Genomic DNA, 16149 nt, shown 5'->3' on the forward strand with positions numbered 1-16149 from the left:
AATAAGACTGTAGACTTGCGTGAGGCTGGAATGGGCTACAAGACCATCAGCAAGAAACTTGGTGAGAAGGTGACAGTTGTTGGTTTCATTACTTAGAAATGGAAGAAACGACCATCAATTGCCCTTGGTCTGGAATGCCAAACAGGCTGGCATGTCTAGTCATTAAGGACACGATTGGTAACACACAATGCTGTAATGGATAGCAATCTTGTAGTGACGTTCCTCTGTTCAAGAAGGTTCAAGGAAAAATCTAAAGGATTCAGGCTTGGGAGAAAGTTCTGTGGTCAGATGAAACCAAAATCGAGCTCTTTGGCATCAGTTTCATAGCAACTTGAGTTACTGTGACATGCTGTGTATTGAGGAAGCGAAAACAACACCACCACCGATGTCAAGCTTTTCCTAGAGGACCTACTTCACTTCCTTTCCTCAGTCAGAACACTGAAGATGAGTTGTTGACAGGTCTTCTAGCACAACAATGACAAGCAGACTGCCAACACAATAAGAGACTGGCTAAAGAAGACGCACATTAAAGTCGTGGAGTGGCCTAGACAGTCTCCAGACCTCAATCTATGGGCTTGAATTGTGGTCATAAATATTTTGTACTTGTAAATCAGGATTTGTATGTGTAAAAAGAATTAATGTGTGTGTAAAAAAAGATTTGTGTGTGCACACAGCAAAAAAAATCCCTGTGAAACTCTGCACTCAAGTTTCAAGTTACAAGTACGAATTTTGACCCTATTTTTCTTCCTTTCAGCTGATAGGTCAATGTCATGTCAATCACAAATTGAACTATCCAATCAGAGAACAGATTGGTTTGGCTGTCGGAGCGATGCTTTACTGAGCTGCAGGTCCTTGAAGGGTAATACAGTTTGAAGCTGGAGGATCTTTATATAAATATTCCATAAGGCTCATACAAGCTAGGTCCTTTAACTTTTGGTAGCTGTTGAAAGGATACAGTTGTGGTATACCAGTGGTCAGAAATACCATTATTACTTTAGTATTACTTTAACACAAAATCAGTGTTGAACCGGGACCACTGCAATGAGTCACACTATGCAGCATGAAGGTGGTTTCACATCAGACACGGCATGGATCCAGAATTTGTTGCGCTGACTGCTGAGCTCTGCTTGTATATCGTTTTTTAGCGGCCGCTCTAGGTGTACTAGATGCACCTGATCCTTGTCGTTTCAAAACATGTATCTCTCTGACTTTATCTCCTCTACGAGAGTTTGTGTTGAATCATGTTCAAATGTTTAATAAAAAAGTATCGCTCATTCATAACGAGGAAAGCTTTGTAACTGTCCCGACTAGTGAAGAGTGTGTCAATTCCACAATGCTGCTTTTCCTCCGAGGTCAACAGTGCATTTGAAAACACTCTGCTGGTTCCTGTGTAAGAACGTCAACCTGCGAGAAAAAGTTTACTTGGACACACACAGATGCTTTCCTTCAAGCGGCAGCTGAGATACGCTAAAGGATTTAGAGAGTTTCTCTGAATAGAAATGGGCAAAAAACCCCGGAGATTTGCGCAAACCTTGTAACCAGCTACAGGAAATGTCTTAGTGCTCTACTTGCCAACAAGGGATTCCCCACCAAGTACGTTTATCAAGTCACGTTTCGATTGGGATCCACTACTTATTTCATTCAGTTGCATGCAAATCAATTCTTAACTTTTAGGTAATTTCTGTCTCTCTCCTATAAAATGCATCCACCATAAAATTAGAGACTTTTCATTTCTTTGAAAGTGAACAAATTTACATATTCAGTGGGTGATCAAATAATTATTTAACCACTGCATACAACATTTCATCAGCAGTAGTGTTGCAGTAGTAGTAGTTGGCAATTTCATTAAAGTCTTAGTCACACAGACCTAGAGACTGATTACCAACTATGTTGATGCCACCAGTTCCAAGGGAAAAATTTGCATTAACCGAACAGTGGTTTTTCGAGGCTGGTAGCAGTCCAATCAGTTGCTAAAGCCACATTCACGCAAGCATAGAAACTGATCATAGAAACCAATCAGAAACCAATCAACCCAGCAACCCCCGGTCACTAAATTGCGTATTTTGATGAGTTAATTTTAGAGGTTGCTGACAGTGCTGCAATCAGAACCTGCGTGACAGACGCTGACGTGACTGCAAACTTGTGCAAGTTGCTGATAACACTGGTAGTGAAACTGTGAAAAGTGCAACACAAACCAGAAACGGAAACAGTTCACCCGCAGAGTTAAAGCTGTGCTATTTGAAATGTGATGACTGCAGCAGTAAAGCACATCTTTTACTCTGAAGATAAGTGTTCACCCTTTCTAGTTTGTGTCTCACAGTTTTTACATTTCAATGCTGCACAGAGAGTAGACTGATTAGTGTCTGCAGACATGTGCGGACCTTTCATGCAAACTGTGAGTTACTGTGTCAATCTGCCACTGACCGAAGGAATGACAAGGAAAGAATGAGCTTTGCTCACTCAGCGTTAGCCAGCAACCTCTAGCAACCACTTGCAACTGATTGACAAGACACATTTTTCCCTCGTGAGTGGTTGTCAGATCATTGCTAAGAGGTCTCTAGCCCCGAGGGCTTAGTTAGTTACTGTTCGATGGATTTCCATGAAATAAACATCTGGTAATCCCTTTCATTTTTCTCCCGTGCCACCATGATGTTGACATTTTTAATTTTAAGTGTAATAGATCAGTGACTATCAGGTGGATTGTAATGAAATGAGGGAAAACACAGACTTTGCATCTGTAGCCAACATTGCAATTTGCAGTTTAATTCTCAGGCTTTTGACCACATAGCAGTAAAACCTAAACTAAGATTTCACACATGGTCAATATTATACTATAATGAAGTGTTTAACTGACATGAGTTGAAAAAAGAAATTAAGAGTGTTAATCAAGCAGATCTTATTAGGGCATTCCAACATATTTTGTTTGAGGGTTCTCTTCAGTTTCTGGTGCAGGTTTGCAGGGATGTCACTGTATCCTTTACCCGTCGCTTGTTATGGTAAGAACCCAACAGCTTGAAACAAGTTTGAAGACCAAGCCAACATTTGGTCTCTTTCTCATGTGTTTCAAGGCGTTTTCTGTTTATTTTGTGTTGTAACGAGAACCACACATGTCCTCTTTGTATATACTCATTCACTGTATATAAAGTTCTGTCTCTCTCTTTTTCGTTGCACAGTCGAGGAGTGTATCAGGTCACATTTCACTGCGTGTTATACCTGTATAACCATGCATGTGACAAATAAAGAATCTTGAATCTCTTGAATCACAAAAACAACAACAACAGAAACTGCATCAGTATTTAGATAAGTAGTACATTCCAAAGTACAGCACTCAGCAGAACATCGTTTTGCTATTGGACAAATCACTTCAGATATTCTATATTTTGTGAATTGTTACATTTTATAGTTTTTAAAATGTTATAATCCTTTACATTACTGCCTTTGCAGTACGGTCACACCTTTCTGTAAATGAGTAAACAATGAAGAAAGCATGACAAAGGCTGAGAAAAGGAACAATGTAGTTATCCTGTAAGTGATTTGCAGATCTTTCTTTCTGCCTACATTCTCACAGAGTTTGACCCCCCCTCCAACCACACGCCGTGTGTAATGGAGGTGAAGACCCTGACAGGGGCCTTCCTCTTCTCTCTGGAATCCCAAACCACGATTGGCTTCGGCTTCAGGTGCATCACAGAGGAGTGTCCTGTAGCGATTGTCCTTCTCATCTTCCAGCTGGTCGTCACGATGGTGATGGAGATCTTCATCACCGGCACCTTCCTCGCAAAGGTAGTTTTAAGTTTAGAAGAAATTTTAGAAATGCCAAATTTGATCATCAGAAAAGTTGTGAAAGAGAACAAATTAAGTCAAAATAACTGCATCTTGTCCTTTTGTGTTCATAGGATTATGTATGTGCATACAGTGGCCCCTCGTTTATCACAGGAGTTACGTTCTAAAAATAACCCCGATAGGTGAAATCCGCAAAGTAGCCAACTTTATTTCTTACAATTATTATAGATGTTTTCAGGCTGTAAAACCCCTCACTACACACTTTATACACTTTTTTTCAGACAGGCATGAACATTTTCACGCTTTTCTCTCTTGTTTAAACACTCTCAAAGTTCAAACCTTCGTAGAAAAATAAACCCAGTATTATAGAATGAAACCAAAGGCACCCATGGTTACCTTTGACGGTGCAAAACGTTTGGTCGACATTGTTGTGTTTGTTGGGGAGAAAACTTACAAACGTAAAGTGCAGCACTTCAGAATGCTGAACGCATTCTGGACTGTACAGGAGACACGGCATGAGACCAGTCATGATTGGCTGGTCTACAGCCAATCAGGACGCAATTTTGTTTTATTTAAAAAAATAAATAAATAAAAAAGCATGCAAAATTGCACCAAAAAAAAAAAATCCCCGAAACAGTGAGGCCGCAAAAGGTGAACTGTGTTATAGCGAGGAACCACTGTAAATACAAACCATTTCTTCTTGTTGTCTGCCTTCAATGTTGGATTCTTTGTTCAGCATCTTAAACATGTATTTTTAAAACATGTGGGTTACATTGTTATCACTGTTCCTTTTAAGTATCTTTTGACACATTTTCCCGTCAGCTGAGGGGGTTGCTACACGTACCTCTATCTTTTGCCCTCATATGTTTTCTTCACAGTATCATTACAGCAATCAGTATCCTTATCAAGAAATGTCACGCTGCGTGTTGGTATTACAGTATATCAGCACTCATATCTATCATAATGAGGTTTCTCGCAGCTGCTTCCTGGTCTAAAAATTCAACAGTCTGTCTTGTCAACATGATCTTGTAATTTCCTCCTTCAATGTTTTCTTTTTCAACATGTTCGGGTTATTTTGTTTCAAAAACTGAAATAAGAAGCCTGATAAATGGTTGCCGAATATCGACAACAGCTTCGACTTTGCTTTTCTCGCCTTCCAGGTTGCTCGTCCCAAAAAGAGAGGAGAGACGGTGAAGTTCAGCCAACACGCTGTCGTGTCGAATCACGAGGGACGGCCGTGCCTCATGATTCGAGTGGCCAACATGCGTAAAAGCCTGCTGTTAGGTTGCCAGGTAATGCAGCAGCACCTACAAACTGATTATTGCTGCTTAAAATATCCTTTTGTAATATATGAAAGCCTTCTTCCTGTAACTGTTTGGAGTTACTATTTATGTTTAGTTCCTGGAAAGTGTGTTTTTCATTATGAGTCGCTTCATGTCTATAAAACGTTTTCCTGTTATCTGAATATTTGCTTTGCTGAGGAAAAGCTTGCTGGTGACAAATAAAGCGAATGATACGCATCAGTGCCTTGCTTAAGGACATGGAGATGATGGCCAGTGCAGGTATTAAACCTGGGGCCTTCTGGTTACAGGATGCCTTCTCCAACCTCATGGCTACATTTACTCACTGCATCTTGGCTCCCAGGTGACGGGGAAGTTGCTTCAGACGTCCCTGACAAAGGAGGGGGAGACGGTGCGGCTGGACCAGAGAAATGTGCCTTTCCAGGTGGACACGTCCAGCGAAAGCCCCTTCCTCATCATCCCTCTCACTTTCTACCACATCATTGATGACAACAGCCCCCTCAGAGCCTGGGCAGCAAAAGGTAAATCCCAGCTCGAGTCAGAATGATGTGGAAGGATGTGATGAATAAGTCAACAGATAATTGTCGTTTGTCAGTTTACAGCTATGATTCCTTTACACATCATATGACCACTGTACATTAAATAGGGATCCATGTACTGTAAATACTAATGAAAGTGGGCACCGTGACCTCATCAATTAGTTTATGGTTGACTGTTTTAAAGCCTCAGTTTGGCTCTTAGTCATCACCGTAGCTCACAAAGCCATGGCTTACTTAGAAAGACACTTTTATTATTCAGTGTGACAATAAGCCAAAGGTACTTTTTTTGGTTAGTGAAAAAAAAACTGTAACAAAAACTTATTACTTATTTAAACGATTAAGTTGAAAAACCCCGCTCTTCCATGTGTCTTTTGTTAAAACTGAAAATTAACCAAGCATGGAGCTGATCCGATCAACTACTGGGAAACTCCTGGGTAAATCACAGAGAGTCATCGCTTAAGAAATACTCTGTTTCAGCTAATAGTTTCACTCTACATGGGATCATAATTTACAAAATTGACATCATTGTTGTATTCAGATGATTTTAAACTAGATTGACAACAAATAAATAAATTCAGCAGAACAATGAACACAGCAATAAATAAATAAGTAAAGTCAGCAGTTGCTTTATTTTCCAAAGACTTCTATGCAGCTGGACTTTTGTAAGAATGCAGGTTTAGGGCTTTTTCCAACTGGCACCATTTTTCAGATCCTGATGCTTTTTATATTGTGGACACGTCTTTTATTAGGGTAAAAGCTTATCTGCTTGATGCTGTACTGTATGAAATTTATAGCATGTTGAATAGTGCAGTGCGATTCTGATGAACTGTAACATGTTACATGTAAACAGAAAAAAATACGAATGATAGGTTTGTAGCATAAACCTATTCGCTGGAACGTTAAGACAACTGCAAGCAAGACACAAGTAAGCAAACTTCTTCATGGTACTCGTGCACGGGAGAGAACCAGACAAACGCCGTTCCTTCGCTTGACCCCAGTAGCTCTCGTCCGTCCTCCCGTAACACTGTCCTTTTATTGAGGTTACATGAATATGCATAGGTTCATTAACATACGACGTCTACATACAAACAAAGAGTACCTTGCCTGTGTGTGTGTGTGTGTGTGTGTGTGTGTGTGTGTGTGTGTGTGTGTGTGTGGTTGCTGATCAAAGGGTTAAACATCCTTGGTCAGGAAGAGGGTAGCCTCCCCCTCACCCTAGATGGTTCATCCTAGATAACACGGTGAGGAAGTCCTGCAGTTCATCTAAACAAAGAGCACTTAGACTAGAACAGATGTAGCTACGTTAATCCTACCATAAAACAATAAGACACGGTATGACCTCTCATGCTCCCAAAGTGCTGTCTAATACACACAAAGTTTGCAGACTATCAAGGATCAAAACCTCTACCAATCTACAACTAATTACAAAACTCTAAGCATATATAAGTAAATATTTCTAAGCATAAATGACAATCAACAATACAAATCTAACATTTCCCCCCTTTTTGACCTTTATGCTTGAAAAGTTCCCAGGTATGAATACCTCATGTCTGACAGTTTCAATGCAAACCTTTTTATACTCAGCATATGTCAAATCACCCTAAATTACTGAAAAGGTACACAGTTTAATAAATGTATTAGCAGTTACCCCATTCATTGAGCTCATCTCATGGCAAACTGCATCTTACGAGCAACCAAAGAAATTGTTAATTTAATAGTGAAACTAAAAAAGTAACATTTTCAAAAACATCTCAGCTTGGTGGTGCTTCCTCCGGGTGTGCACATCACATGTCTCTCTGCAGAGTGGTTTAAGCTCTGCAGGGCGTCATGAATGTCTCTTCCAGTTGTTTCCATCACTGTCCATAGGACCAGAGTCCAAATGTATGTAGAATAGACATTCAAACATACCAGTTGGTTTTGTTGTTCGTCAACATGGGTCTCAGCTATTTCCAAGCTGCAGACCTCTCAGCACTCTAGTTTTATGGCCTCTTACCAGCCCCCATCACCTGACTTCAGACCTTCGTCTTGTGAGGGGGATATTTATGACTCCTTAATTGTCCACGCTCTGCAGAAAAAGCTCTCTGTGGAAAGGGTGCTGGGTTCCGTCATCTTACTGCTGTTATGATCCCAGCAGCCTTCAGAGTGTCATCGTATGCACAGTATAGTGGCACAGCATTAGGTGATGTTCATAGGAAACTGCTGTCATCACCACCATAGCTTCTGGTTCCTGTGCTTTCACAGAATCATGATGTCATCCTCGAACTCCTTCTGCGCTGTCGATGGAGCTTGGCACGCTCCCCTCATCCCACGAGTTTTCATGTTCCAACGCTGCTGAAGGTTTAAGGCAGAGCACGTCGTACACCTTAGTTGTCTTCCTCAGCGTCAATATTGAATCTTTCATTTTATTAAAAATCTCCTGGAAGCTCAGTAGCACAGCTCTCTGTGTGATGTCTGCTGTGCTGAAGATGATCTCTGATCCTCCTGAAGCCTCTCTCCTGGCCTCAGCTCCCATCTTGTGGACGATCCTCTCCTCTATTTTGCAGGCAGTTTCATGGTCCTTGCTGTGGCTCCAAGGTCTGATCTCATGATGGGCCCCAACCAGCTTGACCTTTGACCTCAACCACTGCCTGGCTGTCAGCTATGCCTGGAATGGTTCACGCTTCTCACTGGGCCTCTGAAGATTTCTCAGGAGATTACTGCTGCACCTGTATTTCCTTGCTAAGAAGAAAAACTTCTATTTGGAGAGCATGTCAACAATCATCAAACCACATTCTTTAGTTCAGTGAACTTCACTTATAGGCCATCAAAGCCTCATCTGAACATGGATGCACCACTTGCATAGGTTTAATATTTGTAAATAAAACGGCTAATCACACAAATCACTGCAACAATAATAGTAAACATTGTTTAATGTTAATCCTTGCACTCCACCTCTTGACGCATGGACACACCCATGCGTCAACTCACCAAACCTGGATCCCTGTCTTAAAGAAAAAGATTAGCTAGATCATGTCCCAGGCAACATCAGGGCATCTCCTCCGGAGTAGCTCCGTAACCCTGCAATAAAAGATGTTAGTGTGTCTTGCATATTAAGTTTGCTTAACACCTGGCTCTCCCAGGAGCCTGCATACACACCATCATGGCCTGGAAAGCAAAATCTGGAAGTGAAATCAAACTTCATACCTGTAAACAATTGTATCATAAGAGTAATAAGCATTCAACATCAGCAAGACAAGTGTCATGTGCAGGTTTTCTCAAAGCAGTAACTACAACTATTACCCTAATTCACCTCAGACATGGATTATCCCATGTACTCTGTTAACATTAATGTAATCAGTGACTTCTCTTAAGCAAAGTCACTCCACTCACATATTATTATTATGGGTTCAAAAGTGGCCAGCTAATGAGCCCATAATAAACTATTCCATAAATACCGTAATCTCTTATTTGTTTTACTCATGTCACTTGTCCGCTTCAGCTGAATCTACTACAGCATTCTCAAAGAAACAAACATTAGCAATACACATTGACTGTGGTCAGACGGAGGTCAGACACAGGTCAACAGATTCTAGAGGTGCCATAAAACACCATAAAGTCAACACTCGCTGTGGAAACAGTAACACTGGTCTCATCACAGTATGTCTCAAACCATATTAATTTCTCCATCAACATATGCCTGTAACTACAGTTTTCTTCACACATAAACCCAGAAATCTTGTAGTAGAGAAACATTAGCCAGTATTCCTATAAATCACATGATCAAACACATGAAGAACCGTAATGCTGTAAAAACGAAAATGCAAATGTTAGCGCTTGCGCAGGCGTATGCATACTTTGTCACAGATATCTCTGTGAACACACAAGCTAGTGAATGACGCACACATAGTAAATTCACAGACACAGAAAATGGCATTTAAAATGTTAAATCATCACGCAACCTCGAGTGTTGCTGTCATCTTTCTGCTCCTGTAAAGGGAAGCACACACAGACTCATCTGCACCCCTGCCAGGCGGGGGTCAACTTCACACAGTCGTGTTACATCAGTAAAGTCTTGTCAGCTTTTGTCAGCTTTTACCAGTCAGTCAGTTTGTTTTCCTTTCACTCACTCATTCATGCATTCATTCTTTCTTTCTTTGCTGATAGTGGAACCTATCGTCGCATTTAGTTTCCACTCTCAGCAAAATGACGTCATTTCAAAAAGAAAAAGAAGAACTTTAGTTTGGATTACATCGCTGAATCCTTTTGGACTGGGACTGTCATTTAATAATTGTCCCAAATAAGTGGCTTTCTCCAGAGTCCATTTAAATGTGGAGAACTCACTTGGCACAATTTTCTCGACGACGTGTAGCGCTTTTAATTCCCGACGTGCAGATCTGCTTAAAGAACAGAGATTATCAAACAAAACTTTCAGTGCACTGTGAAAGTATCAAAATAAAAAGGCCTTGTTAAGTCATGACACAAGCTCCTCATCTCAGGAGGGTAAATCATACCATTAGCATGGTTTATCATACCATCATACTAATCGGCAGGCTCAACTTCACAACAAAAGAAAAATCATCAGCTAGATTCACTCCAAATCAACCATCAGCTGCACAACACACAACATAATCCTAATGTCTTATTAGCTATGAGTTTAATTACCAGGTCTGTGCTCTTCACTCATTTAGGCCACAGATCTATTTTATTCAATTTTCCTTTTCCCTTCATCATAAAACATGTGACATGCTGTCATGCACTTCACAAAACAGTCTGTTCTGACGTATTCAGAGTTGTGTATCTAAATACAGGATTCACTCGCACATCAAAGCAGGAAACTCAGTGTTTTAGTCTCCACTCAACACACAACAACTCCAACACATCTCATTCACTCATACTAGAATTCAGTCACCTTTCATTAATCTAAAACCGATCAACTAATTTGCATATCAGCTATTAACCCACTAAGTTGACAGGACGACAGAAAAGCATGTTCAAAATAGTATCACAAAAGACAATTTCCCTCATACAGTAAATTACATGTGCTGCCTCAATCAAGCAGGAAGCTTCTCCCAATTTACCATTTTAACAACTAAATTTATTGTCTGATCACTGGTTGGTCAAACCAGGATCTTTTTTCCCACAAAAGTTAAACTGTTGTCCTGCAACCTGGAGAGTCAATTTTTTGCATTGGATAAATTCAGTATTTAATAACAAGTGTCTGCTAAATTGACACTATTTTAACACTGATGAAAGATAACAAGCTAATTTTCATTACATGTGTTTGTGTTATTAGGCAGGTCTAATGCATGTCTGTGGAGCTGCATCTCCAGCAGAGCATGTTCTTAAAGCTGCCTTTCCTACACACTTCTCTGCTATTATTTAATCATTTCTTAACTAATGTGCTATGAGTCTTCATGAGTCATTTTGTGTTTGGAATTGTTAGTAGGGTTAATGCATGTTCTGCTTGTGTGTGTGTGATTTTGTATATGTTTCTATTTTCGCAATGTTTCAGACTCCGTCTCAATTTTCCAACTTAAGCAGTCAGTTTTCTTTTCCCCAGGTTTGCTAACCCAAATTTTGATTTCCCACATTAAATAATTCCTATGTGTTCTCACCTAGTCTTCTCACTCTGTTGTCCTCTCCCACTTCAACAGTCCAACAGCCGGCAGTTCTCCTTCAGCTTTGTCCTGTGTCCCACTGTCTCTTCTTGCCATTTTACTCCACAGGTGGCAAATGTCAAACTCCAACTGTTCAGTTCTCCTCAAACGTTTTCTTCACATGCACAGTGAAGTCACAGCCACTCTCACTATTGTCCTCTGATGCGGTTGACTTCGTGCTAGTGGCTGAAGTGCTGCTGCTGCTGCCTTCCTGGGCGACTTCTTAGCAGCTGCTGCCGGTTTCTTGGCTTTGGCCGCGGCGGGCGTCTTAGCTTTGGTCTCAGTAACCCTGTTCATCTTGAAGGATCCGGAGGCCCCGGTGCCCTTTGTCTGCACCAGAGTGCCCTTCGCCACCAGACTCTTGATGGCGGTCTTGACACGGGCCTTGTTCTTGTCCACATTGTAGCCTCCGGCAGCCAGAGCCTTCTTGAGAGCGGCCACGGCTTTCACAATCAGCTCGCCCACGCTGAGGCTGACCTTCTTGGGCTTGGAAGTCATCGTCTTCTTCTTCTTGGCCTGAACCTCGGTGCAGGGCGTGTTTATGATGGAGCCTTTCCCACCACAGCGCTGGCACGTTGAACGCATCATGAAGGGTCCATTTCTTTCATGTCGCTAGCCAGCATGCTAGCTGCATGTGGCTTGCCCGAGTCACTCAGTCCTTTTTGAGCATTTCAACATGCTGCCACCGCCATCTTGCTCGCCCCTCCGTGGAATTCATCCAATCAGACAGGAAGATGGGTTTGCTTTCTTCTGCTGCTGCTGTTTATCCACATTGCTGCTGCTTTGCTGGGACTTTTTGTGCTCAGGACTTGCTGCTGTCTCTTTATCATGGAGCTGCATTCCTTATCTTCAGGGAGGAGTGAGCTCGCTTGTGAGGTTGAGAAACACATGGCACTGTAAATAAGTCAGCCAGAAACTTGGCCTGCATGTTTCCAATGATGTTAAACTATAACTTTCTTCCGACCGCTGCATGTGGAAAATTGATTCAGGTCTGCTTTTCACCTGAAAGTGACAAACTAAGACATTTCATTATTATCATCACTGCTTAATCAACACACATCTCTCTCTCTCTCTCTCTGTCTGTGTTTGTGTGAACAATCCTTTCTTAAAAGCAGAAAATGACATTGTAGTTGTTTTTCGGCTGATCAACACAAAACCTTTTTCCTATGATTATTTCTCTTCGTCTACAATGTAGTAATTTGTCTCTTTTTCACTCTTTTTTTTTTCTTCACAATAGCTGGTGGTCTGCAAAATCACCGCTCTCACTCACAATCAGAGGCAATCACTTTTGCACAGTGCACAAAAACACTGTGATGTCAGACACATTCACACTCACTTTTTCATCTGCATAAATAAACCATATGGCTGGAGATATGTGCCATGGTGATCCATAAGCATGATCACCAGTTTATTTAATTATTTTTAATCCAACAAAACAAATAAACAAAAACATGATGCTGATGCTACACACACACGAGTCAAGGTGCAGAAAAACTGCTCATGGAAACGCTGCACACTCTCTGTTTCCCTCTCTTTGAGTAGTTCTCAGACAGCTCTTGATCTGATAATGTGTAGCTTGCTCATCAGCTCAAAAAACAAAAACAAAACTGCAACGCGACATCACACAGTAGTTGCATGCTCTGCCCACAGTGGCAAAGTCTTACACTTACATATTCAACACAGCTTCTCCATCATGTATTTTTAGATGTTTCATACAGGGTTGAGCATATTAGTTGTTTTCACAGGTGTGCTGTATATCTCAACAATGGTTCATAATAAGACGACAGTCTTCCACACAGGTCAAGTGCCTCTATGCACTTCATTAGTTTAAATATTTACCTATATCACTTCACCTCACATGTCATCGTACTGAATTTAAGCAACCACAAGTTTAATGTAGGTTACTTTTAACAACTATCCACCTCAGTGGTTTGGCACACAGGCTGTTAACATTTTGTGTCAGGAAGGGGTGGGGGGAAAGCCACCCACCAGAGCACAGCTGCTGATGTGGGCTGGCCTTTTCCACACACTCTTCAAGGCTGGTGTGTTTTCTGAAAACTTCTAACATTTTAATCTCTTCCATTTTTAAGCCTGTGATTAACCGCACGGCTCAGGTCCGCGTGAAACCCGCGCGCTCGCGTGAACCCGCGCAGCTGTGGAGCCGTCGCTCCCTCTCTTTTTTACATAAATACTTTGTGCTGCCAGGAGCAAAGTCCAGCACAAACGTCTGTCTCCCTCCGACTCACTCTTGGTTGCTTAGAAACCCATGATAACAACAACAGTCGGTGTCACAGACCACATGTTCTGCTCCGCACACACCCACACAACAACAACAACGACGACGACGACAACAAAAACAACACAAAATAGGCCTATCGTCCAGCACAGTCTGGACCCCGCGGAACTTCTCAACGCCCCACAAAGTGGCGGAGAACTCACCTCTAGCCACACAAAGTAGCGAGGAACCTCTTGCTCCACAAAGTAGCAAGGAACCCGGGTATCGCTCCACAAAGTAGCGAACTTCTCAACGCCTCACACAGTGGCGGAGACTGCACAACCACACGGTTATAGAGTCGGGCTCTTCTCAACGCCTCACACAGTGGCGGAGACTGCACAACGACACGGTTATAGAGTCGGCCTCTTCTCAACGCCTCACACAGTGGCGGAGACTGCACAACGACACGGTTATAGAGTCGGCCTCTTTAAACTTACTTGGCGTTGCTTAGAGTGTAATATCAGCCCGAATCCCGCCGACCGTCATTCATCGAGGAGAAAAGACAGACCGCGAATCCACAGGAACTTCCTGGCTGACGTCAGTCTTTCAGCGTGCCTCTCCTCCCCTCGGTGAATGCGATTCCAGGGCTCTGGCATCGAAGGACCAATTAATGATAGGTTTGTAGCATAAACCTATTCGCTGGAACGTTAAGACAATATAATTACACTGCAAGCAAGACACAAGTAGGCAAACTTCTTCATGGTACTCGTGCACGGGAGAGAACCAGACAAACGCCGTTCCTTCGCTTGACCCCAGTAGCTCTCGTCCGTCCTCCCGTAACACTGTCCTTTTATTGAGGTTACATGAATATGCATAGGTTCATTAACATACGACGTCTACATACAAACAAAGAGTACCTTGCCTGTGTGTGTGTGTGTGTGTGTGTGTGTGTGTGTGTGTGTGTGTGTGTGTGTGTGTGGTTGCTGATCAAAGGGTTAAACATCCTTGGTCAGGAAGAGGGTAGCCTCCCCCTCACCCTAGATGGTTCATCCTAGATAACACGGTGAGGAAGTCCTGCAGTTCATCTAAACAAAGAGCACTTAGACTAGAACAGATGTAGCTACGTTAATCCTACCATAAAACAATAAGACACGGTATGACCTCTCATGCTCCCAAAGTGCTGTCTAATACACACAAAGTTTGCAGACTATCAAGGATCAAAACCTCTACCAATCTACAACTAATTACAAAACTCTAAGCATATATAAGTAAATATTTCTAAGCATAAATGACAATCAACAATACAAATCTAACAACGAGTACCATGCAAAAGATGTGGATGTGCTGCAGAACACAGAGAAAGGTGTTCGTACTGGGTAAACACAGATTTTTATTTCTTTTGTAATTTTTTTTTGCAGATGGCCTTTTCTTGCCAAAATGTATGTCTAAATGCATGAAACAAACTTTTAATTTCAAGAAAATATATTTTATAGGGGCATTAGCAGACAGAAGCATCTGAGTCTTCTGCATTAAGCAATTTGTTTCTTTCAGTTCATGGAGAAAGGAAACTGAAATACGCATCGGAATATTTTCAATTCAAAACACACATCTGTTAATCCTGTTGTCTAAAAGGATTCTCTCAATATTAACATTAAGTGTTGACAAGTCTTAGAATGTGACAACCGTTGTGTTATTTCTCATTTCTCAGTCTTATTCTCAGCAACCACTTAATGACAAAAAATAAAGATATCATATTGTATGAAATGGGTTGTTTATTTACATTTGCTTTGTATGAAATGTATATCATTGACAGAAGTTTTACTGTATGCACATACATACTCAATGTGCATGTAGGTGTGTTGGTATTTACGATCATGTGCTGCGTGCTTGGCTGCCTCTCGGTGTCCAGTGTTTGGCTTGTTTGGCTCTATGAGAGAAGATTTCTCTGGCTGGAATGTGTGTGAGAGAGACTGCCAGAGACACCCCTCATTAGAGCACAATACTGTACAGTCTGGAGTGCTGACACGAAGCCTGCACAGATCCATTTACAGGAACTCAGGCTTGATGGAATCGTACTAAAAATGACTCTATATATACATATATACATGTATATGTAAACAAATATTAATATTATTAATTGTTTTTGTTTCTATAATGGTTAATCCACCTGTTGGTGAAATCTCTTTAATTAAAATCATATTTTTAATGCTAAAATTATTACTGTTATGTATGAATTTTCAAATGGACTGTTCTACAAAAAAGCAGAAAGAATAGTAAAGCACATCACTATTTTGGATTAAGAAACCTAGTTAAAGTTATTTACTTCCATTCCTGAACAGAAAAATTGGTTCTAGTTGTTGAATATTGTGCTCGACTAATTTCCTGACTTCTCATAAGTGTGCCGGCTCAAATGTGGGTATTGAAAATGCGGACTCAGTTTGTTATTTGTATATACTCCATAAGGTTTAATTTTAAACAAGCTTTTGACAAGTTTCTAAAATATTTCTACTGTAATTATGTTTCATTTTCACTTCCTCTAAACTAAAAAATAATTTGCATTTGCAAGAAAAACTTATTGAAGCAAGCTTTCATGACCACGAAGCCTACAGCAGTACAAGCACTAAATCCATCTTAAAGACTCCAGATCTGTATCATTGTGTGTCATATCATCTACACAC

At 41.1% G+C, this 16149-nt stretch overlaps 2 protein-coding genes across 3 annotated transcripts in view; one reads left to right on the forward strand and one right to left on the reverse strand.

Annotated features, from left to right (window-relative positions):
* Positions 1-16149, forward strand: part of kcnj10a (potassium inwardly rectifying channel subfamily J member 10a) — a 34168-nt gene that overhangs the window by 11137 nt on the left and 6882 nt on the right. For both annotated transcript variants that reach the window (XM_082526453.1, XM_082526454.1), the window contains exons 3-5: positions 3569-3780; positions 4941-5072; positions 5425-5602. In XM_082526453.1, the coding sequence (XP_082382579.1) occupies positions 3569-3780; positions 4941-5072; positions 5425-5602 (522 nt within the window). The remainder of the gene's footprint in view (positions 1-3568; positions 3781-4940; positions 5073-5424; positions 5603-16149) is intronic.
* LOC309702052 (histone H1) lies at positions 10778-12720 on the reverse strand. The gene has a single exon (XM_082526455.1). It carries the CDS (start codon positions 11842-11844, stop codon positions 11374-11376), a length of 471 nt encoding a protein of 156 aa, XP_082382581.1. The 5' UTR covers positions 11845-12720; the 3' UTR covers positions 10778-11373.

The sequence above is a fragment of the Aulonocara stuartgranti genome (genome assembly GCF_965226115.1).
Source record: "Aulonocara stuartgranti genome assembly, chromosome: 3".
NCBI lineage: Eukaryota > Metazoa > Chordata > Actinopteri > Cichliformes > Cichlidae > Aulonocara > Aulonocara stuartgranti.

What these genes read in the sequence shown, in the direction of transcription:
- LOC309702052 (XM_082526455.1), bottom strand. Translation starts at nt 11,844, where the DNA reads ATGATGCGTTCAACGTGCCAGCGCTGTGGTGGGAAAGGCTCCATCATA.